Genomic DNA, 25,942 nt, shown 5'->3' on the forward strand with positions numbered 1-25,942 from the left:
TAAACCATCTGGTCCACCAGGGCATAAACGCAGGTTTCAATATTCATGGTTTAAGCAATATCCATCTTGGTTGGAATATTCTGTGAGCAAAGATTGTGCCTATTGCTTTGTTTGCTTTCTTTTTAGTAGCAATTTGAATAAGAGATCTGGATTTGATGTCTTCACTGTACAAGGTTATTCTGATTGGAAAAGAGTGCATAATGGAAAGAAATGTGCATTTCTAACTCATGTTGGCTCTAGTCCTTGTTCTGATCATAACAATGCTTTGAGATCTTGTCAGGATTTGTTGAACCAATCTGGGCATGTGGAAAACATCATCAATGTACACACCAATGAAGAAAGAGAAAAGAATCGCTTAAGGTTAAAAGTTTCAGTTGCTGCTGTCAGATGGCTTACTTTTCAAGGTTGTGCTTTTCGAGGTTATAATGAGTCAATTTAGTCAAGGAATCGGGGGAATTTTCTGCAGTTAGTGAAACTTTTGGCTGAATTCAATCCTGAAGTTGAAAAGGTTGTCATGGAAAATGCTCCAGATAATTCTAAATACACTTCGCCTGATATTCAAAAAGAAATTTTGAGTATTTATGTTGTTGCAGTACGTAAGCATATCCGAGATGAAATTGGAGACTCTAAGTTCTCTATCATTGTTGATGAAACTTGTGATGTTGCAAAAGGAGAGCAAATGGCTTTAGTGCTTAGATTTGTTGATGGAGCTGGAGTTTTGCAGGAAAGGTTTTTTGATGTAATACATGTCAAAAACACTAAAGCTATGACGTTAAAGGATGAATTATATTCTATTCTACGCAATCATTCTTTGGATATTAAAAATCTTCGAGGTCAAGGATATGATGGGAGCAGTAATATGAAGGGAGAATTGAATGGATTACAAGCTCTTTTTCTTAGAGAATGTCCTTATGCTTATTATGTGCATTGTTATGCTCACCGTTTACAGCTTGCTCTAGTTGCTGCTTCAAATGATGTGGTTCCAGTGTGTCAGTTTTTTCAGAAACTTTTGTTCATTGTGAACACTGTGGACTCATCTGCAAAACGTCATGATGAACTCCGAGACTCTCAAGTAATTGAGCTAGCTCACTTATTAGATATTGGTGAACTTGAAACAGGTCAAGGAGCAAATCAGGTTGGTTCACTCCAATGACCAGGTGACACTAGGTGGGGTTCTCACCTAAATTCTATTTCTAGCCTTATGAATATGTTTAATGCAGTAAGTTCTGTTCTTCAAAATATTGCTGCTGATGGATCATCTGGTTCAATTCGTGCTGATGGAGATACTGCTTTTGGTTATCTTGTGTCTTTTGAGTTTGTGTTTATCTTGTGCTTGATGAAGGAAGTATTGGGAATTACAGATATGCTTTGTCAAGCATTATAAACGAAGACACAGGATATAGTAAATGCTATTCGTACAGTAGCATCTATAAAGCAACTTCTCCAAAATATGAGGGAAGATGGATGAAACTGTTTTTTCATGAAAGTTAAAGAGTTCTGTGAAGAGCATGGCATTGATGTTCCAGATATGGAACAAACTTATATTCTACGTGATGGACGTGCACGTCGGCAGCCTGATCATTTTACCAATGAACGATTCTTTCAAATTGAAGTTTTCTTAGTTACAATAGATACTCAGTTACAGGAATTGAATTACAAGTTCAATGAGAAGGTAATGGATCTTTTATCTATTATGGCTACTTTAGTTCCGAGAAATGAGTTTAGATCCTTTAATGCTGGAGAGATATGCAAAATGGTGGGAAAATACTATCTAGAGGATTTCAGCCTACAAGATAGGTATGTGTTAGAGAATCAGTTGAATCATTTTATTTTGTATATTTCTCAAGATGCTGAGTTGAGAAAGATTGGAACAATTACAGAGTTGTGTCGATGTTTAGTTGAAACTAGTAGACATACTGCTTATAACTTGGTTGACAGATTGCTTTGTCTACTTGTTACTCTTCCAATTTCCACAGCTAGTGCTGAGCGAGCATTTTCTGCTTTGAAGATTATTAAGACAAGATTACGCAGTAAGATGGAAGATGAGTTTCTTAACAATAGTTTAGCTAGGATTCTTGTATACATCCCAACACAAGGGACCTGGCCCTTCGAGTAGGTAGTCGTCGACGGTTTCGAACGAAATAAAAAATTACTTTTGTCTTTCGTACATTATTTTCTTTCATTGCTTCGTATTCATTTTCCGCCGCATGCTTTTCAAAGCACAAACTTTCTAACTCTGATTTTAAATGAACGAATTTTAAAAAAAATACGTGATTCTCCCCCCCCCCTCTTACGTGCACTCGATCCTACAAAAATCACTCAAAACAAACTCCTATTTGCTCGGCTTAGTTCCCTTATTACACTCATGTCGTTAAACATTATCGCGATACACTATATTGAACTCAATTTTTTTTAAACTCATTCCTGCCTTGAGAAATGATGTTAAAGCCTCATTATAAATGATATGACAATGATATTTCCTATCCGACATCACAAATGAGTTCATGAGACTCTCCTATGATAGACAAAATTAGATTTATGATTTTTAGAATGTCTTAGGTCCATTAGTCAGTTTCGTCCCAAAAGTAGCTGATAGACTTAGAGATGTCCAAATTACTCTAAACAAATTAACTCTTATATGCTTGGCTTAGTCTTCTTATTACACTAATTTCATTAAACACTATCGTGATATGCTATATCGAGAGCATCGATTTTTTCAACTCAATTCAAGTATGATAAATGATGTTAAAAGGGCATTATAAGAGCCACGACAAATTTTTAATTTTTTGATATTAAATAACGAAAGTTCATCAATCAGTTTCATCTAAAAATGACTAATGAACTTAAAAAAATTCAGAATGATTTCAAACGAAGATATATGTATTAGTCCAATGGTTCCGAACATATGTATGACCTCAAATAATAATGTGATATACTACATTGATAGTAGCGACTGGGAAGCGAACTTTTTTGACAGAGACGAAGGAGGAGATTAAATTTTTTTTAAAAAATAAATAAAATGATTCAGATTTTTTTTTCACAGATGAATAATTAAAAAAAAAGGAACGAGAAGGGATATTTGATTTAGTCTATCAATAAATAAGATACACAGATTGAATAATACTTAAAATCAAAATACGTGGTTTGAGAAATTATCCCTTTTTTTCACGTTCGCTTTTCGATCGTACGGTGGCCCCCACGCGTTTGTGTGCGGGGGAGGCCACCCATACATAATTATGCGGCAAATATTATTCTAAAAAGCCCAAATCAACCGACTGATGTGCCCATCACGATAACGGTTGCTTTCGCGTGACGCTGACGTGTCGGCGAGGGCGAGGATGCCCGTTGCGGGGTTGCCTGGGCCCAGAAGAGCGATTCGATGTCAGTGGCATTATCGTAAAAACTGCCAAGCGCATTGGCTTATAAGACAAGACACATCTTACTGAAAAATGTGGCCATCGTACTTTTTTGTTGGTTGGTTCCGCTCCACCCTCCACTCTCTCTCGATTCACGGTGCGCGGCCTCGTTGTTAGGGTTTTCTGCTGCTGGATCTGGTGCCCACGCTCCTCTTGTACTCCCGATTGCGCTTTGCTTCACCAATTATTAGGTGAATCTTTCGTCTTTGGGCAATGCGTTGCAGATCTCGGGTTTTGGTCTTTTGTTATTTGGTGCGTGGAACAAGGATTTGGCGTGAGTTTGTTAGATGTATGGTACAATTTCGCTCTCGATGCTATAGCATGGATTACTGCTCAGCTGTCTGTTTAAGCGTTTTGAGTTTGATTTATTTTGCCGTGAGAGAAATATTGGACTGTGTTATCACTAGATTTGAGAATTACTGTCAGTGAATCTCGTTTCTTGGTTTACATCTTCCGCGCTTGGCTTTGAATTTTTTGTGCTTTAGATCGTTGATTTTGAGTTGGGAAGTTTAGTGAATCTGGTTGGAAGAGTGACATTTATTATTTGTTTCATGAACTGTATTGTTTTTGCAACTCTAGGACGACGGCTTAGTCAATTTGGGTACAATATGCTTGTTTGTTGCTAGTTTTACATTTTCGATTTCGCGTTTCCTTCTTTTGTATTTTTAATCATGCACTTGGTTCTATGTTTTTTCCTGCAAGATTTGCATGTAAGAAGTGAATTAATTGTTAAATGTTTTAGCAGTCATTTTTCAACCTCTTCTGTAGTTTGTTAAGAATTAAGATGCGGCTGTACTGTGAAAAATCTTCATATGCAGATTTATTTGCACTCATAGGCTTTAGCCTTAGTTTCTTATACATTATAGAAATCTTAACAAGTTTATTGTTGATCGGAATTAGTTTTTGTTATATCAGCACTATATAAGTCTTTCTGCTGTGAACTTCCAACTGATTCCTTGAAGTCTTATGAACTGAGATGTTCTTTCTTTCAGAACTTTAAAGTACCAGGAACGATTGTTCTTGCCGTAACAAAAGAATGAAAGGGGAGATAGGCTCAGATTCAATTCTAGATTATGCACTTTTTAACATATCATCAAAAGAGAACAGGTATAGATTGATCATATGAAGTATCTACTGCATTTATCTTCAGCATCTTCTTCTTTTTCATCTACATCACTTTTCTTGAGGTTGTAAGTTGACATTTATCATTAGTAGAATTGCTTATAGAGAAATTTTTTAATACCAAAATCAATCGATCAACTTAGACTTAAGGGAGAAACACTGAGTAAACTGAATAAAAGAAGTGAGATAGTTTCAACTGTCAGGCGTAAGTGAAAATACGGTTTTAAAGCTAGACTAAGCACTGACCTATGCATTTGAAGTTTTCTTTTTTGACTATGACTTCATATTTCAACATGTTTTTCATTTATGGCAGGTATGAGGTTCTCATTTGTAAAGAGGGTAAACTTGAAAACTTAGCATGTGGTCCTCTGGACCACTTAGCTGTACATTTAGCACAAGTGAAGCAATGTCAATCAAACCCATCTTGCAGTAACTTTAAATTAGAATTGGCTAATACCTTCGAAATCTCATCTTGGTTTACCAAATCAACTTTGGCAAGGTACTTTTAGTGATAGAAGGTTCTATTGATCAGCATTATTATTGTCAGTGATTACACTGATCATCAATTTTTTATTTAGTTTTTTAGGTATTGTTAGCTCCCCGGACGTGGTAAGAACTGCCACTGCAGTTGCAAATGAGATGTCCCAGTTGGAAGATACCAGAAGGTTTCATCTCTGTATTTATGATAAGGTATGAACGTTTGCTTGCAAATGAGGAAAAAATCTTATCCCATTATTCTTTTGGCTAATGCATTGAGGCATATTCCTATTTATTCAGCAAAATCCAGATCACGCTGGAGATGCTACAGCAGGTATGCACACTTACTTGGTAATTATCATGCCTATTAAACTTAAACTAAGATTGTGGGATGTTAAATGGATTCAGGTAATCATGCCACTTATTTTAGTTGTTTCAAACTTGAATCTGTTGCTGTTCATACCTCTATATGTTTTACAGTTTTCTGTATTACTACTTTGTTTAGGTGAATTTATTATACACAATCTCAGTAAATTGATTAAAAAAATTATTATCCTGGTTTACAGGCTTTTTTTAGTTAAATTATACTTTGATCGATTATGAATATACTCCAGAATTAGATTTGAGGGACTGTGGAATGATAAAATTACCTTTTCTTTTCTACTTCTAAATCATTCTGTTGATGCCTAATTATGGTAATACCCATGAACTTACCCATAATATTCATACAATAGCATCCTTGGAAGATATACAAATGATTATGTCATATCAATTGATTTGACCTATATGGAGAACTTACAGGAAAAATATTAATGGATATTTTCATATCTGTTGGAGAATTGTACAAAATATGATGAAAATGTACTGTGTTATCTATGGAGGAAACCACTTATGGCCTTTTTTGAAGCAAAATTTTACTTTCAAGTTTCAACAACTTCTAGGAAAGAGCATTACATACATTCGGTGCTGAAATGCTGTTTGTTGGAGGTGACTCTAATCTGTATAACAGCTATTTTAGTTTGTTGCTGCTCTGAATTTGCTGCATGCAATTGTGGTTTGTTTGAGTAGACAGCCTCCATATTTCTGCTAAATAAAATTCATCCTTTTAGGATGGTATACCACAGAGCTAAAACAGTTTTATGGATAAAGCTTTAGAAATTCTGTGGTTGAAGGACTTCCGTACTACATTCCTTTAATCTTGTCTTTAAAACACTCTAGAAGATTGGCCAAGCATTCTTTAAAACATTTTTAAGCATTCCATGTCACCGTGCCATAGGTAGACAATTTCTATGGGTCTAGGCCTCCCGAAAGGTAACTGAGCCTGTAAACTGAGAAGGTTTCCTTGGGCCTGGATGATCATGGATGATCATGACATTCAGTTTATTAATTTTCTTGTTCAAAGATGAACAATGTCAATACTATGACTGATTTCAATTGTTCTATTTTACACTGTATTTGTTAGTGAGGCAACTATCTCCCAAATGACAGTTACTGTTCTTGTGTATGCAAATAGTTTGTCTGTGAGCTTAACCATTTAGGGTGTACATCCAGATATCTAAGGTCAACACAAGATTATGTAACACAGTTCAAAATTTGGGAAAATTTATGGCTTATTTTGAAATCGAGGTTTTAAATTTTTATGATTTTACTATATTTTTAGGAGTCATTTTAAATTTATAAAATATTTGTTATATTTTAGAGATAAGTTAGGCTCTTAGAGGACTCAGATTATGAGTTTATAAAGGGATAGGATCCCATGTAATGATTCATCTTGTAGTTTAATAATATTTTGAATTCTCTTAGGTGAGTGTTCTTTTTTTTTTTGGTGGTGCCATTTTACATGAAGAGGAGCCTTGGCGCAATGGTAAAATTGTTGCTATGTGACCTTGTGATCACGGGTTTGAGTCGTAAGAACAATCTCTTGCAATGCAGGATAAAACTGCGTGCTATAGACCTAATGTGGTCCGACCCTTCCTTGGGATCTTGTATTGACGGGATCTTCGCGCATTGGACTATTTTTTTTTTTCCATTTTGCATGCTGCGTCATTATGTTTTTACAAAGATGATGAATTAGAAAGGTCTATTTTGCATGCTGCGTCATTATGTACAAAGATGATAAGTGCTGCTTTGCTCTATTTTCCTGCAGTCTAGCATTACCTTTATGTCACCTAAAATTCTGGTTCCTTCCATTGACAGGCAGCCACTTTGAAGGTGTTGACCCAACAAATGTAAATCATTGCATTACTCTTCTCTGTTTTCTACACGATCATTTCTGATTTTATTCTCTTAAGTTTCTAAGTTTTAGATGAAATTAAATTGGTGTTTGTCATTCTTTGACATTCTGCAGACAGAAGTTGAGGCTGGGGCATCTGATGCTACAAAGTTAGTATTTTTTTCCATCTTCATCACCATATATATTCAAAACAAACTTCACTCACTGAATAAGATGATACCACAGGAATGACTTGCTGCGTGCAATAGAGTTGAGGATTGCTGTGCTCAAAGAAGAGTTAGTGGCATCTTTTAGCCAAGCTGCTGGTGCCACTTTGTCAGTGAAACAGTTATCTGATCTAGCAATGTTTTCACAACACTTTCAAGTGAGAGATTTGAGGTAGCTTCTCAAAGATGGATTACATAAATTTAATGATATTCACTAGGAAAAAAACTTGTGTATCTTGGCTTTTTGGATCATTATTATTATCATTTTGGTACCTTTTAATTATGGAGGATTTTGTTATGAGCTTAGATACCGTCTGGTGATAAGTTTCTCTTTTATATTGCTATTTAAATGCTGCAGAAATCTCTAAGTTTAAAGGTCTTCTTAATTTTTCACTCATATACATAAATTTTCTGTTTATACTTTTCAGAGGTGCCCTGAGGTGAAAGTTCTGTTCTAGGCATAAGTTGCAACTGAGGCTCATGGCATACTGCAACAAATGATGCTTATCACTATGGAAATATAACCTTAACAGTAAAACAAATCATGGTCACTTTTCATCCATGAAATAACCAAGCTTGTTCCTTGTCACTCAGATTCATGCTAGTTTTTTCTAGGAACCCTAGTTTTACAAAAAAAAAAAAAAAAAAAGAGCCCGTTTTTAGTGGCTCAAAATTTCTATACTAGTCATGAACTCATATATGATATTTCATTTTTATCTTCTAGTTGATTCAAGCAGCAGTTCTGTTAGGTCAAGGCATTCCACCTGATTTTCTCTTTCATTGTCAATGTCTTTAATTTTTATTTCAGTTTTCATGCAACCAAATAATGTACCATTATTACTCTGTGGGTTTATACATGAGTTTGTTTCTTTCTCATGTTAGGGATCCTTTAGCAAAGTACTTATCATTGATTTCAGAAGACCAAGTGGCTGAATCCTCAGTTAAAGAAAAATGCTTTGATGGATGGAAGAATAATCCTGAGGATATTATTGAAGGAATATATCCCTTGAGAGCAACGATTGGTGAACCAAAATCTTCTACTGTGGGCATCTCTCCTGCAAAAATTGCACAAGCTGAGCGGAAGAGTTCGACAGAAAGTGATAATTCCTCCGAGTCTACTGATGAAGATCAGACATTCAATGAAAGAAGCCGACCTGTTGTGAGGTCTGCAACCCCTAGAAGAGCTGCCTCTCCCATGAGACGAGTACAAATCGGAAGGTCTGGATCTCACAGATCTACAGCACTGACCATCAAGAGCCTCAGTTACTTTACTACCAGGGAGAAAATTCCAACCAGCAAGGATACTGATGAAAACAACAGCAGAGATGAACAAACCGATCAGCCTGCGAAGAAATCTGATAAGACAGTAAGAAGGATGAGTGTCCAAGAGGCAATTAGCCTCTTTGAAAACAAACAAAAAGATAACAATTTGGATGCTCAGAAAAGGAGAGCTTCAGGAGACAACTCTCTGATCAACAACAAAACTGTATTGAGAAGATGGAGTTCTGGTTTGACCGATTCTCTGAATCATTACCAAGAAAATGCTTCTGAGCTTTTATCTCAAAGCAGTTGTTCTTTAGATGTGGCAGTAGACAATACGATGACTCCTGGGAAGACTGAGTCTTGTATATCTCCAGGCAATTTGAATACTGCTTCTGAAACTGCTCAGATTGCTGCATCACCTGAGGTAGAGACACTGCTAGTTTCCAAGGATGGTCCTGTGGAGTCATTATCATCCGAAACTGGCAAAATTGATGATGGGGCTACTGCCTCAGATGAGTGGAGTAAGCAGAAGGAAGCAGAGCTTAACCAAATGCTAATGAAGATGATGGAGAGCAAACTGGGGAATTACAGTGATTCCAATACTGGTTCTGGTGGGTCCCTGTCTACCTCCAACAAACAGAGAGGAGGATTTTATAGTCAGTACAAGGCAAAACGGGATGAGAAACTTCGAGCAGACAATGACAAGAAACATCCTGTGATGGAACTAAAACGTAAGGTCATACAGGAAACCTTGAAACCGAGCAAAGCAGAGCTGGCCTCTAAATCTGGGGTCACTGCTAAAAGGTTGGATAATTTGGTTAGATCTCAAAGACCTCAGAGAAATTCTCCTCCACCAGTCTTACAAAAAACAGAAGTTTCAAAGTCAGCAGTATCGAAAAAAGCTTCAGTAAAACCATCATCTTTGCCAACTACACGGGCTTCATGGTCATCTGGCTCATTGCCAAAGACTAGTGGAGCACAACCTGTTAAAAGTTCCTCTAAAGTGTCCTGTGATACTACTCCAAGCCGTCGGAAATCCCAGCCTGTTTGTCCAACTCCACCTAGCCCCAAAATTGAAAAGCCATTGCATCAGCCAAGAGATAAGCCAGAAGCCAAGACTGAAGTTAAACGAATTACCAGAGGTCAAGGAGAAAAGAAACAGAAAACACCAGTAAATACCAAGATTACTGTGAAAACCAAAATTCCAACTGCTTCTCCAGATGAATCTGCTTCATCAGTGGCAAAACCAAGTTTCTATGACAAGGTGACGAAGAAAGGCAGTGTTGTTCCTTTAGAAGCTAAACCTGCCAGAAAATTTTCTGGGACTGGGCATATGCTTGGCCATGGTTTAACAAAGTCTAAAATTATCCAGTCCGATGTTTCATCAAAGAGAAGTGGCAATTCCATTCAAGTTGAAGAAAAGGAGCTGACACCTGAGACAATCAATAAGGTACTGGAGGCTGATCTTCCTGAACAAGCAAATGATGTTGATGCAAATTTAGTTACTTCACTAGATAATTGTTTAAATCTTGAACAAACAGAAACTGGGGATCAAAATATAGCTGATGTGGATAATGCCAACCATATCTCTATAGAACCTCTTGTTGCTGAGATTCAACCTGATGAGAGTATAAGCATTTCATCAGTTGCATGGGTGGAACCAGAACGTGATGTTCCCACTGCATGCGACACTGGATTGTCCAATGCCTCAATCTCCAATGTTCTTGAACCACCACTTATATCAAGTCCTCGTGTTCGACATTCATTATCTCAAATGCTTCAGGCTGATAGCAATGAACCAGATGTCATTGAGTGGGGAAATGCTGAAAACCCTCCTGCATTGATCTACCACAGAGATGCTCCCAAGGGATTGAAGAGGCTCTTGAAGTTTGCTCGTAAAAGCAAGGGAGAGGCAAATGTGACTGGTTGGGCTAGCCCGTCAATCAATTCAGAAGGAGAGGATGATGCAGAAGATCCAAAAGCTGCTTACAAAAAGAACTTTGATATGTCTGGAAGAACTTCCCTCCATGAGAAGAGCTACAGTCAGCTAAAAACTATGGTGAACGAAAGTTTGCATGATCGCAACTCAACCAAGAGGGCAGGGGCAGGCGAGTATCTAGGAGTTCATGATGTATTGCCAGGTATATAAAGAATATCATTGTTTTTGTTCATGCTGTGCTTTTGTACTTTTACTTGGATTGTGCTAATTCTAGTTTGTTCCTTACATTTATATTAAAAAGTGGGATATGCTGAGCATATGTATTCTTGGATGCATATCAGTGTATTTCCGCCATGCATATGCCTCATACACATGATTTTGCAAATTGCTTAAATATACAATTAAACTATCAGTTCAAGCCATCCTAATGCATTTAAGATTGTGCTAAGCTGAAAGAAGATTATCAGTTAGTTTCTCTTTATTGTAACCCAAGTATAATAAATTTATAAAAACCCACTAAAGCCAGTCTCAACCCCGGTTGAAAAAGGGTGAGGGTTGCGTGTTAGGTTGCTAACCAACGTGGACTTTCAATAAATGGATTCATCAATTATTGTGCTAATGCTACGATGTTCCCTTTAAAGAACGTGTTGCAGGGTCCGACTGTAACATTTTGGCAAGGACTATTGCATCTTCATGAGAACTTGAGTGTTGTAGTGCTAAATATGCAAGGGTTTTCACACTATAGGTTGGGTAAGAATAAATAAAAATTAATTGTGCAAGATTTGGAACATGAAATCTATGGATATTCATTGATAAACAATAGAGGTAGTAGATACGATGATTATGAGAAAAATTAATATTTTATGTGTACAAGAGACAAAATGGATAGGAAAGAAGGCAAAGATGATAGAGAATTCGAGTTTTAAGTTATGATACACAAGGAAGAGTAACACAAGAAATGAAATATATATTATTGTCAATGATTCGCTAAAAGATGTAGTAAGAGTATTTAGAAAGAGAGATGAGATTATAGCTCTTAAGATAGTAGTGACAAAATAAACTATTAATATAATTAGTATATATGCACCTCAAGTAGGATTAAATGAACACAACAAATTTATATTTTGGAACGACCTAGATGAGATATTACAAAAAATTTTGTCAACTGAAATGATTTTAATAGGAGGGGATCTAAATGAGCATATAGAAGTGAAAAATGATGAATATGATAGCCTTCTAACAGCATGCTCGCTCTGTACGGATTATTACTAAAGATTGAAATCCAACCCGCTCCACCGGCCAGGAGGGATTTTAATGATAAGCCTCTTATTTATGAGTTACTTGAATATATTGACTGGCTATTATCAAAAAATAGGAGACTGCAAATGGAGTTGGATGCACTAAAAGGAGCTGGAACCAGCCATGCTAAGGATGATATAATATCCGAGGAAATCCTTACTAACTTGGAGGAGTTAACAGAAGGAGACTTGCAGAAGGGGAAGGAGCAAGTCACCTTTCTTGAAGAATACATGGTATCTAAGATGTCTGAAGGACAGTACCATCAGAAAAGGACAGTAAACAGGTTATACAATATGAAAATTTTCTTTAAAATTCCTAATGTCAAACCCTTTTCTGTAAATGCAATTTTAGATACCGGAGCAATGGCATGTTGCTTGGACAAGAGATTGGTACCTGCCCAAGCGCTTGAAGAAAACTCCTATACGGTTTTCATTAATGGAGTTAATTCCAAGCAAGTGGCCAACTGGAAGCTGAAGGCCGAGTAGATGATAATAGAGGAAAACAAATTCAGAATCCCCTTCACATATTCTTTTGACATGACACTTGGAGAAGAAATTCAAATGGTTTTAGGATGCAACTTCATCAGAAGCATGCAAGGCGGATTAAGGATAGAAGGAAACATTGTAACCTTATACAAGCACTTGACAACAATCGTAACAAATCAATCCGCAACAACTGCTATTCAGGAGCTAGACATGGAGGAGATGGAGTACCTGGAAATTCAGGAGAAGGTATTCTATACAAGCACTCCTAATTCTAATGTTTTGGCGAAACATGGTCAACTGTTGAATAGGCTAAGAGACCAAGGGTTTATTGGAGAAAACCCGTTACAATACTGGTCGAAGAATAAAATCTTGTGCAAGATAGAGATTATTAACCCTGATATTATTACTATTCAAGACAAGCCTCTATCTCATGTGACTCCAACCATGAAGCAAGCATTTGAAAGGCATGTAGACGCACTGCTAAAGCTAAAGGTTATTCGTCCCAGTAAAAGCCGGCACAGGACTATAGCCATGATTGTTTAGTCAGGCACAAGTATAGATCCAGTTACTGGGAAGGAGATTAAGGGAAAGGAAAGGATGATATTCAATTATAGAACCCTTAATGATAATATTTATAAAGATCAGTATAATCTTCCCAGCATAAACACAATTATGAAGGTGGGAAATTCAAAGATTTATTTTAAATTTGATCTGAAATCTGGTTTTCATCAGATCGCTATAGATTCTGCCTCAGTTGAATGGACAACGTTTATATGATGATATATTGGTCTATATGAATGGCTTGTGATGTCATTCGGATTGAAGAATGCTCCCGCGGCATTTCAAAGAAAAATGGACAATTGTTTCAGAGGTACGGAGGATTTTATTGTTGTATATATTGATGATATATTGGTATTCTCTAACTCTGAAAGGGAACACATCAAGCATCTTGAAGTTATGCTTGGTATTTGTGAGCAACATGGGTTAATATTATCAACCACAAAATGCAAAATAGTTGTTCCAAGAATAGAGTTTCTGGGAGCAGAAATTGGCGAAGGAATGCTGAGGCTACAGCCTCATATTATAAAGAAAATAGCTTAGTTTAAGGATGAGTAGCTTAAGGAGAAGAAGGGTTTAAGGTCATGGCTCGGCATCTTAAATTACGCCCGAACCTACATCCCAAATCTAAGTTCAAAGCTTGGACCGTTATATAAGAAGACTTCTCCTCATGGTGACAAAAGAAGAAGCCTTAGATTGGGCTGTAGTGAAACAGATCAAAGCCCAAATTCAAGAACTTCCAAACCTGGAGATTCCCCCGATGGAGCTTACATTATTCTGGAGACTGATGGATCAATGATGGGTTGGGGTGGTAAAACTCCTTTGTGTGATCATTGACTGATCTTGCATCCTGCTTCAACGTCTGATATCGTTGAAACACAGTCTGAGTATAATCGAAAGAAAGAAAGTAACTCTTCATCTTCTCCCAGTCAATGATCTTGGTTTTGTTGTTTCTCTCGTGAGCGTCGTAGTTGTTTCCACCAAGCGGATGCTTGGCCCTTGAGTCGGATGACAACTAACTTTACTTTCATCCGATCGGGCACCTCCTTGTAATCAAAAATACTTTCTATTTCATTGAGCCAATCAACAAATTTTTCTACTTGAAAGGTTCCTGAAAACTCAGGTAGATCGATTCGAAAATCAAAGTCTACGTACCGTTCCTCTCGATTTTGACGCTTCGAGGCCCTATCGGGGTGGTGGGTTGTCGAAAGTGGATGCAGAATCACGGTCATAGCTCTTTCAATGTTCAAAATCCCGTGTCGTCAAACGCTGGGTTAGTTCTACGACTTACCTCCGTAAATCCTCAATCTTCATATCTTTAATGGTACGATTACGGTATTGGGCTTCCTCCATCGGAATTTGATTATTGCAATCGCAACTGCCACGATCACGACCACGATGACCTTCCATTGGATCTGATGCGCTCTGATACCAACTGACGCCGGACAGAATAGTGAGTATTCTGGAGGCAGAAGATTGGAGGAGAATTGAGGAGAGAACAAGTTCGAGAAATTGGAAAAACGGGTAGAAGGTCGCGACGGTGCTGCCTCTGGGATTTTTGCCAAAAAAGAGAAATTTTATTAATCAACCAAACTCTCCCCTAAACATCAACTTATAAGATATTTATATAGAATCAGACTCTAAGAAAGATTCCTAATAAAAAGGAAAATTTCTTAACAAACTCGAAAAGAAAGATTCTTAATAAAAAGGAAAATTTCTTAATAAACTCGAAATCCTAAACGGACTTAAAATATAAAATCCTAAGAAAAATTTTAACAGATTCAATTCTAAAAATCCTAAACGGATTTAAAAAATCCTAAAATAAAAAAATAGAACTTTTCAAAATTACTCTAAATACCAAAAACTTCAAAAATTACTAAAAATAGAAATTATCAAAATTAATAATAAAAATCTTCAAATCCTCCTGCATCAATGTATATATCAAATGAGAAAGAAGAAGACTAAAAAAAGACTTGTTTAGCAATAATACAATAAGATAAAATTTATTTAAATATAAATGATAATATAGTTAGGGATAGAGTCCAGTTATATAAAAGGATCCATATAGCTAACCTCATCTAGTTGGATAAGACTTTTATTGTTGTTGTTCTTGTATAAGTGAGAAGTTCTTGAGGTTTAATAAATGTTCGTTTGATGTTTTAGAATGAAGGTAGGTTTATCCTTGAAAGAACTTGTGTGGTATTTAGTTGAAAAGTAGGCTGCTATTCAGTTATTTCGACCAAGGAAATACTCAGATCCACTTCTATCTTGTAATAAAAATGTTAAATATTATTCTTCAACTGAAGAGAGAGATAGAGGTGTAACTATAAAGGATGATTATTTTTCATAAAATTTGCTAATTTTGCATATTTCAAAAAAAAATTCCATAAGCACTTGTTTTTTTAATCAATTGTTTACTATTAGAAACTTTAGATCTCCTATAGTGTAGATCTTTACCATTTTATTGTTTACTATTAGAAACTTTAGATCTCCTATAGTGTAGATCTTTACCATTTTAATGTTTACTATTTTGTAGGTGTAAACTATTTTTTTATAAGTCCTTTTTAAAATTACTCTCTCCATATATAACTATATATAAAGACTAGTCTTAGTTTCATGCCGAAATGGTATAGTTTTAGTATCATGCCACAATGATATTCTGTACATTCAAAGTGTGCTGATATTTACTAAAAACTTTTTCTTCCTTCTACTTAGTTGTTTACCATTAAATATAAAACTATAACTAGAAAGTTAATTTAATTAAAATGTTAGTACAACTTATTACAATATAATAAATGTCTCACTAATAATTATTGTTTACTATTACCAAAATGGGTGCTGGGTATTGGATGGAGAATAGGTTCTTGTAGCATTTGAGTTTCATTAATCCTATAATGTTTCAAGACCTAAATTATTTAATTGTCCCAAGACATTCACTTTGGAATTGTTTTTTTCACATGCTCATAAATGCCTCATTTAAATACGACAAGTTGAATTTGGATTAGCACTTAAACTAGACATAGATACAAGATACATATACATTTTGGTTTCTCTAATTTCAATATTATTGTATCTCTCTCTATATACTTTGCATTTTCATTATGATGCTTTGAGTACATGCGGTATTTTTAAAATATTGATCTTTTAAGATGTTGAAAGGGGAGCCTTAGCACAATGATAAAATTGTTGCCGTGTGATTTAATGGTCATGAGTTTGAGTCGCGAAAATAATCTCTTGCAATGTAAAGTAAGATTGCGTATAATAGATTATTTTCTGAGACCTTATATTGACAGGAGCTTCGTTCACCGACCTACCCTTTTTAAGATGATCACTATTAAGATTGGGGTGGAGGTTGAGGAGAATATTTCATGCTAACCCTCAATATTTCACCGACCCCTCTATCTAGATAAATATGAAAAAAATATAGACCTTTAACCTCTTTGAATATTTTACATGAGCCACTTTTATCCATAACAGTCACCCTTAAGCTTATTTGAATATTTCAACATGGCCTCTTTTAATGATTTAAGTAGCAAATCTGCTGCTAACAGATCATTAGTTCTAATAAAGAGTGTGGTGATAATTAGATCGAACTTTCTACCTGAGATTTGAGGTTACTTATTGTATCTTGATTATCATAATAAAGCTTCTTCAGCTCTACAATGATATATGTTACTCTATTATGTGATGCTCAACCCAAATGAACTATTATGTTGCTAAGCCCATGACTTTGTATTCTGCCTCTGCACTCTGACCTTGCCACCACTGTCTACTCCTTTATCAAGAAATAAGATTACCTCTAAGAGAACACAATAGTCAAATATAGATTGCCCATGTATAGGATAACTTGCCCAATATAGATTGCCCATGTATAGGATAATTAGACTATCCCACAACCTAAAGATGACCTCTGTCACAAATCAAGACACATTTTCCTGAAGGGCTTTCAAGACCTCAGTCACAAATTAACACATTTTTTCCTGAAGCACTTTCAAGTAACTTTTTAACTACCTAATGGTCATGACATGGGTTCTATAGAATTTGACTAATCACATTTGCCGCAAATGAAATGTCGTGTGTGAGTTTAATTTTCCTATCAACCTTATGTCCCCTATCATAGTACTAATGCCTTGTATGCCTACCTCATCGAGGATGATTAATACATACTTGCCTTTGAGATATAGATACCTTCTTCTGAATGAGCAATTTATATACCAAGGAAGTTCTTGAGGTTAATGTACTAATCCTTTGAATGCCTACCTCATCAAGCCTGGTTAATACGACTTGCTCTTTGAGATATGGACACCTTCTTCTGAATGAGGAATCTTTATTACTAAGGAAGTACTTGAGGCTACTCATGTCAGATAATCTTTCAATCTTACAATCTTGATGGAGTCATTATCTATGATGATGATATCAGTTGCAGAAATAAGAAGAAGTCTATGAGTTTGAGGTAGAACACTAAGTGATTTATAGTCATAATTGAGGTAGAACACTAAGTGAATAAACCTTCTTTAGGTTACATATTACACTAGTCTTTCCTTGTGCAACATATTACACTAGTGTATCCCTGAGCAACAATCCTCAAAGTTTACTTCATATAGGTCTCCTTTGGAAGATCACCAATGTGACAATTTATTGATCTACCAAGTTTAATAATAAGCAATAAATTCAATAGAAACTCAGGGATATACAATAGGGAGGGCAAATATAATGAGTGACAAGGAAACATCTCGAATGCCTTGATGAGTGAGATTTATGGGCTATCATAACATTGGTATACAATTAACTGATGAGTAAGATCCATTGGCTATCTTAACATTGATACAATGAATTGGTAATCCCCTTGTATCTATCGGATGAGTATGGAAAATTGCGGATGGATCCTTAACCTCCTTACATTTCACACATGGGCCCTTTTACCCACAATCACCACAAATCAAAATTAAACTGAGATTTACATCAGTTAACTTTATTCATCGAAGTCAAGAAGTACTGATCCATGGGATTTTCCTATGTAGACCTTTAGTTTAGATACCGCATTTTGGAGTTAGCCTAGTTGCTTATATTTGATTTGTCTGGACAGTAGATGGTAATGCCTTGAACTAGTTCGTCTCTAATTATGTTGGTTAATTAGTCCTGTTAAAACCTACATAATCTCTTCTTCATATTGCTTTCACAAATTTCTTTTTAAATTCTTCTGCTGCTCAAGCCAACACTAAAAACGCTTCTGTCTTCAGGTTCATCAGCAGCAACATCAACTAAAGGTAAGGTTTAATGCAACAGTTTGCTGTCAATCCACTGTTTTCGGATCAATATTTCCTGCAATTTTACTCGTGCTCTTCCCAATATTTCCTTCTATTTGTTACTTTTAGCAGCTAGGTCATTCTTCTCTCTCTCAACATTTAGGAGCAGCAAATCAAATGAGACGAAGCCCCGGTAGTCTCGGACGATCCAACAAGTTCCCTGAGCAGTAAGTTTCTTACAAAATTGCTGCTAGTTGTAGAATGACCATTATGAGTGACAAAATGCAGGCCCATCCACGTGGTGTTCGATAGTTGGAGAATTGTTCTACTACCAGTGTGTTTTTCCTTCTTTTTCTTTTTTGGAGCAGATTTTCATGAGCTTGATCAATGTTGTGAGGTAGTCAATATATATGGTTTGTTACGATGATGTGCCCTTTTGCTATAAAGGTTTATGATGAGAGGAAACTGCAGAATAGTTCTTTTTATTGTTTGCTTGGAATTCATTGCAAATTGTCGCATCGAGTAAATCTCATCAGGATAAGTACTTGATGCCTGAAAGAAGCTACAATGGTTCATTTCACTAGCGTATAATCAAATCAGAATATCTGTTCTTGTGGGCTGAGTTACAACACTGTTAAAGAATAGTTTACAATTGTGGTTTAATTACTTAGATGGATGTTATGAGAGAGAGAGAGAAGAGAAAAAAAACTTAACTATTTTACGGAACCGCGTGTAAGCTGATTTCTTAATTTCAAAAATATATAGTAGTATAAATCGAATTGTCACTTTTATTACATAAATAGAATAATTCCAATAGTAATTTGATTCGATAAATCTCAGCACGATCAAAATGATTGCGCCTCTTTGGTATCTACATGAACACATCTTTCGTTTTATCGCACGAATTTAATTTTCGAAGAAGAATCACTTTCGTTGTACTAGCAATTTTGATAGTTTGGTCAAGAGGAGAAGAAGAGGAGATTAGAAGTGATCATATCACAACATCTAATGCATAAAGAATGACCTTTTGTACTCATTTAATGAATACAAAGGGTCATTCAATGAATATCAATGAATATAAAGAGTTATCCAATAAATACAAAGAGTCATCCAATGAATAAAAAGAGTTATCCAATGAATACAAAAGATTTTTTTTATCTTTTACTCTCCTTTTCATCAATGTTCCATTAATCTCTATTAATAGACATTAATTCTATTTAGTGGTTGAGTCTAATCCAATGAGATTAATTCAGAATTAGATTCAATTCACTAATCCAATAGTTAGATTCATTTGAGTCTAATTCGGATTAGACTTAATCTTATAATTTTAAGATCCATCATATTTTAGTCAAATTAAAATAAATTCATCTTCAAATTAACATATTTTTTCTGTGTGACCCAAGAGGTTCTCATAACGTTAGTAATGTATCTAAAATAATATTTTAGATACATAAGCAATGAGGGACGTCTAACAATGCATCATTGCTACTCAAGTGAGACAATATCGAGATCCAATCTAATCTTTTTGTGTCTATTATCTTGTATAATTTGGTCCTTCTATCCTTAATATCTAAACTGATCCATGAGATATAGACTGTGTCATCTCCTTATTAATCTTTGTGTTTCTTGATCTCTAAGTAAATTCACTAAATCAAATGAGCTCAATATCTCATATTGATTTATTTGAGTATAGTCATGCATTTTAGTAGTCCTACTTAATCAAGGAGTCCACAGATATCACTTTTGTCATATGAAAGGGATAGATCTCATCTACATCATTCACATCCCTCTGCATAACTTATTGCATACCAGTGATTAACTTTATAGTTCATTTTATTTGTCGATACTAAAGTGTACAACTCTTTATGTAGGGAATCATAATGACTTCAATTGTCTAAGGACTATTTATACTAGTAGTTACTATGAGAATATTTATGACACTCATATAACAATCCATAAAACATTATCATGACAGGTCAATTTAGTACATATTTTCTAATATATATTTATATGTCAACTTGATATCTTATATCTATGATTAAGTCATCAGTTGATCTACATGCTAGTCTCAATGCATTAATATTGTCCGTGTATATTAAAGCTTGATTAGGAATAATTAAGAATAGTGCTCTATATATATCTATAGTCTTCCACTATCAATTCAACCAAATAATATGTCGTATATTAAAACCTACTACCCTAAGACATTATTATACTTATTCATCTGACACAGATCTGAAGTAAATATAATAGCCATAAATTATCTTTTATTAATGAAATATAATATAAAAATTTTCTTATCAATCATCTCATAATTAGCTTTAAGAGCTAACACTAACATTTTACTTCGTCATCTAAAAGTTACATTCCTTTTCTTCTTTTCGTAGCTCTCATCTAATTATCAAGTAATGCTTATATGCTTTTAAAGAGTTAGGAAATAAAGTATATCGTCATTCATCGAATATAATACCTCCGGAATTAAACGTTTGTTCTATAGTAACAGTTGAAACTATACAAATTAGAATTTCTTTAGTTATGATGAAAAGGATGAGAAAACTTTGAGTCTTATATGACCATCATTGTAGAATATCGAAATTTGATTCGCTATCTGTGATTAAAATATAATCAAAAGAGGTTGTAAAATTATTCTCAAGCTCTTGCATAGAACTTGAGGATCCTTATGGGCGTTCCATCTATTCTCTTAATAAAAATTATACTTTTATAAATTTTAAATTACTATCGCTACTAATATTTTATGTTTATGATATATTAGTTTCTAATCTATATATATTTTAAACTATAATCTTAAGTATTTTGTATAATATTAGCAAGTTCAAGAAAATGAATCTTTAAATGGAATTAACGCATTATAACACATAATTAACATTTCGTGTAACACATCTAATTTAACTCTAATTAAGGTCTAAAACAAATACAACTAAATAACTATAAAGAATATGATAAAAAATATTTTTTTATTTTATTTTCATTGCTAATATGTAAGGAGATAAAATTTTATTCATAATAAATTTATTTAAAATTATAGCTACGTTATAAAAAAAATAATCAGAACTAAATAAGAATTAAGATAATAAATATTGAAAAGTTGTTCGATTGTATTTTAAAATTCTTTTGAGTTTCATAAATGTTATTACATATATTTCATTGATGTGAAAATAAATATATATTAGTGCTATTAGTATTTTATGCAAAAATAAATAAATATAATAATTCTTTATATTGAAATGCATATTGTAATAATTGATATGTTAAATTTCAATATATTAGTATATTACGTGAAAAAAATTTAGGTCTCATTCCATTAATTTATAAAATTTATCTCATTATTTCATTATATTAGATGCAACCATAAATAAGAAATAATAATTTTAATTTAATTTTTTAAAATTTTTAATCCATTTTGAACCTATAAATTTAAAATATGATATATGTAGCAAATCTAAAAAAATGAACTATCAATAAATATATAAATTTAAGTTCACCAATACTTACAATATTAGAAATAGCATTATCAAATAATATTAAAAATATTTTAAAAGTTAATTTATATTTTAGAAGTTCTTTTTATTGAAAGTGAATGAATATTATTTTTGCTTGTACACCTGTTTAAGATCATGACATGCTATTTTATAAGAGCTCCAACATTAGGCAACATTAAATGGTCGGTTAATGATCATTTACTATATATTTTTATTCATCCGAATCAAAATATCAGTCATTTCAGTCGAGAGGTTACAGATATGTCATTAACATCAGGTAATGCATCTGTGTAGCAAAATTGATGCGAGTGACAAAATGTTAGTTCATTCATTTGGGAAAATTTTACTCCGATTGATTTGACATTTATTGTGTGCATGTCGTGCTCACACATGAGACAACTTGGGTTGGTGCAATATGGGCTTTAGATTTATACCCCTACACACTCACGTGCAAGACTTTTCCTGTACATATATCAATATCAATACATAGGATATAATATAAATCGATAATAAAATCATGAGATTGCCTTTGTAAGATTAAAATTCATACATATTGGAGTTTTTTTCCATCTCTTTTAATTTTCATTAAATTTCTAATATATATATATATATAGAAGAAAAGTCATGTCATCGATATATAAAAGGGATTAGATCCCATAATTTAGTTGTCTGAATAATGTAAGAATTAACTATTCTAATTTTAAATATGGTATCAAAGCAAGTCGATTCTTTCTTAAATTGTAAATGATGCTTTTTCCTAAATCCTATATCTCCTCCCTCTTGAACACCATACCTTACCTCAAAACTCTAAACCATATATATTTTTTCTCTAAACCTAAATGGCAGCTAATGATTTATAAGAATAGTGTTTGAAAATACGAAATCAAAATCCCCTAAATAAATCCTAAATCAAAACACGAAATATTATATTTAAGCTAGAAATAAAATCCAGAACAAAAAAGAGAGAGTATCTAATTAAGTACTCTCAAAATATTCACTAGTTTGAGGAGTATTGAAATATTCAATAAATTATTATTATTATATTTTTAGAAAGCATAGAAAAGATATAATAGCATAGAGTTTTTTTTATTAAGAGTCAATTTAGTTTTTAGAAAACTTCATTAGAAAGAAAAATTAATGTCATCAATATATATATAAACGGATAGCATTCCATGTATTATTTGCCTGAATAACGTGAAAGTTAATTTTTTTTAATTTCCAAAAAGATTAAAAAAAAAAATCTCACTCTTTACAATAAAACAAAATCATGAATTAGACTGACTGACCACAACTAATACAAACCAAAGTGTACAATTAAACCCCAACATTAGTTCTAACAAACAAAAATCCTTTTCACTATCCTTTCTAATTAACAAGAGATTGATCTGTATATATATATATATGCACACAGAATTCTCAGAATCGATCACTCCTCCATTAATTGTTCTTCACGGTGGTAGTGTTTGTTGCCAATGGAGTTCTCCGTTCTCCACCTTCAACTGCTTCATCGTGCTAGATGATGATGCAGTGTTGTTATTTGCAGTGGCAAAGCCTCTCAGCAGTGCTTCATCTCGATGCAAGTAACCTCCCGAGTCGCCGAGGAGTGAGCAGTAAGAGCTCTGATCTTGGAGGCTCATGAGGAATTGCCACTCGATCTCGTCGTCGGCCTCGAGCACAGTGGAGAAACTCACTGCCGCCATTGGAGGAGGAGGAGGAGAAGGAAGAAGGTCCACTCTGAAATTGTAGCTAGGGAGCCGGAGCTCATCTTCAATCCTCTGTGAGCCTTTGGACTGCCAGGGGTTCTTGTCCACCACCCTACAAACAACCCATTCATCCTGCATGACAGGACACAAAAATGATGGAATCAGGTTAAAATTATATATAGTTGTGATATGTATGTACCTTGCTTTGGTGGCTGAACTCATGCATGACCCAGTTGGTCCTCTCTCCCTTGGGAGCCCTCCCTTTGTAGAACACGAGAGTCTTCTTCGTACCCACCAGGGCACCTTGTCGAACAGAAAGACAATATAAAAGAACGTAACTCTATTATAACACTTCAAGACTCTAAATACTAGGAATACATTCACTACTAAAAAAATACTTTAGAAAAATAATGAATAAATTTGTAAAAATGCCTTTTTTTATTTATTTATCATCAAAATAATACTTCATTCCGTTACAGCTCATTTTTATTTAAAAAAATACAACTAATTTTTATTTAAAAAATATCTTTTAGTCAACATTTATAATATTATATTATAATAATTACAACTATTATAATAATTAATATTATATAATATATAGAAGATTGCTATCCTGCGCGATAAGCCCGTGCGTGACTTTCTGACCCACTGTTACCGTCGCTGTGCCGCGTCCGGTTACTACTGGCCGCCGCCTCGACCGCGATCGACGCGCCACTCGCCGACGCTTCTTCCGGCGGCGGATTCCGGATAGTGGTCGGAATCCGACGAATTTAATCGGAAACAGCTGCCCCCCACTGCGCGGCCACTGTCGACGGTGATCGGACCGGATTCCGACCGAATCGCGACCGGAGACTGACCGAGGAAGGACCGACGTCGGTCGGAATGGCCGACCCGATCGCCGTCGAAATCGCGGTCGGAATCCGACTGCGATTTGGATCGGAAACAGCATGGCCACTGTTGATCCTGTTTCCGATCGAACCGAGATTCCGACCACTATCCGATTGGATTCAACACCGGACGGAGCGCCGACGAGTGGTGCGTTGATCGCACCCGAGGCGGCGGTTAATTATGGTTAGACGACACGACGATAATATTATAATATTATATTATAGGTGTCGCGCATGTATCAGGATTCTGTGATCTAATAATTATTATAATAATTATATTATAATAATATATATGTATATATATATATATATATATATATATATATATATATATATATATTAGAAATAAAAATGAATTGAATTTTTGTCCAAAAATTTAAGTTTAGCAGTTAAACTCACCTTTTCCCGTGTGGATCTCTTTGTCTTTTCCGGTGGCCTTCCAGTAGCCCGACTGTGTGGCCCTGTTGGTCCTCATGCCCGTCGGGTACTTCTTATCCCTCTGGCAAAAGAAGTACATCTCCTTGCCTCCCATCTTCGCCTTGCCTAATTTCAAATCTTAAACTCGGTTAGGGTTTAGGGTTTAGGATTTCAGGATTTAGGGCAAAGAAGGAAGAAATTAATTAATGGATTAGTTACTCGGAAGATCCCATGGCTCGCACTTGTTCAGGTCGACATCTGCTACGGCGAGTGCGGCGAAGGAGTGGTCGGAGATCTTGGGCAGGAGGTAGTGACTGATTATCTCTTCGTTGGTGGGATGGAACCTGAAGCCGGGCGGCAACTCCATGCCCTTCTCTTCCATGTTGCTGCTGCTGCGCGCTGCACTCGCACCTCAAATCGAATCCGAAGAAGGAGTTAGGGCAGGTGAAATTGAACGATGACTCGGAGGTGGAGTCAGGGAAGGGAAGAAGAGAATAGAGATGAAAGGAGAGGAGCTAGGGCTTAAATATGACGTGCTGCTCTTGTTCTTCTTCTTGTGGCTCATAACATTCTTCTTTCGGGGTAAAATTCAAACAAGCCCTCCTTGTTCTTAAAATAACACTCTGTTATATTTCTCATTTTATTTCAAACATAATCTTACTTTACACTAAATTATTTTAGCTATTAAATATAAAAATAATTATTTAACGGTTTAATCTTGATTAAAATTATTTTAAAATGATCAAAAATATTTTAAAATTATTGGTGTAGCCGTTAAATATTTGCTATAATAATTAAAGTGATTTTTATTGAGTTTAAGTAAATTTTACCAACTTGATAAAAAAAATTTATATATAAAAATATTCTATATGTATATTATTTTGACAAAGTGGAATCGATTTAGTTTAATGGAATAAAAATATTTTTAATAGTTTGTCTACTTTTTAGTGTTCTAAATCAAAATTTGAAAATATAAATGATTATTGTTCAAATCGAAATCAAATTCAAATTTGAGTTCAGCTCGAGTTTAAACTTTAATTAGAACATAATTAAATTATAAATCAAAATAACTTAAATTCGAATTCGATTTAAATTATTCAAATTTTAATTTGAGCATATTTATATTAAAATTATGAAAATAAATAAATAAAATTTGATTCTAGTTCGACTGGTAAGTGGTTCATAAACAAT

At 34.6% G+C, this 25,942-nt stretch overlaps 2 protein-coding genes across 4 annotated transcripts; one reads left to right on the top strand and one right to left on the bottom strand.

Moving 5' to 3' along the window:
* Positions 1–3,485: 3,485 nt before the first annotated feature.
* On the top strand, positions 3,486–18,733 carry LOC141812550 (uncharacterized). 3 transcript variants are annotated; one of them, XM_074700545.1, is made up of 11 exons: positions 3,486–3,607; positions 4,409–4,523; positions 4,852–5,037; positions 5,117–5,228; positions 5,316–5,349; positions 7,212–7,243; positions 7,363–7,397; positions 7,474–7,626; positions 8,337–10,858; positions 18,239–18,265; positions 18,374–18,733. In XM_074700545.1, the coding sequence occupies exons 2-11, from the start codon at positions 4,453–4,455 to the stop codon at positions 18,439–18,441; spliced, it is 3,240 nt and encodes a 1,079-aa protein (XP_074556646.1). In that variant the 5' UTR covers positions 3,486–3,607; positions 4,409–4,452; the 3' UTR covers positions 18,442–18,733. The 3 variants fall into 3 exon arrangements, with proteins under 3 accessions (XP_074556646.1, XP_074556648.1, XP_074556647.1); XM_074700547.1 differs by having other exon boundaries at positions 18,377–18,733; XM_074700546.1 differs by having other exon boundaries at positions 18,408–18,733.
* Positions 18,734–22,992: 4,259 nt separating this feature from the next.
* Positions 22,993–25,245, bottom strand: LOC141812551 (NAC domain-containing protein 87-like). Its single transcript, XM_074700549.1, has 4 exons — positions 24,971–25,245; positions 24,734–24,877; positions 23,647–23,750; positions 22,993–23,579 (listed from the first exon to the last, which is right to left on the bottom strand). Exons 1-4 carry the CDS (start codon positions 25,131–25,133, stop codon positions 23,193–23,195), a joined length of 798 nt encoding a protein of 265 aa, XP_074556650.1. The 5' UTR covers positions 25,134–25,245; the 3' UTR covers positions 22,993–23,192.
* Between the last annotated feature and the right edge of the window lie 697 nt (positions 25,246–25,942).

Source organism: Curcuma longa, chromosome 19 (assembly GCF_044706935.1).
Source record: "Curcuma longa cultivar G26 ecotype Majalengka, Jawa Barat chromosome 19, ITB_CL_G26_1.1, whole genome shotgun sequence".
In the NCBI taxonomy this organism is placed as follows: Eukaryota; Viridiplantae; Streptophyta; class Magnoliopsida; order Zingiberales; family Zingiberaceae; genus Curcuma; species Curcuma longa.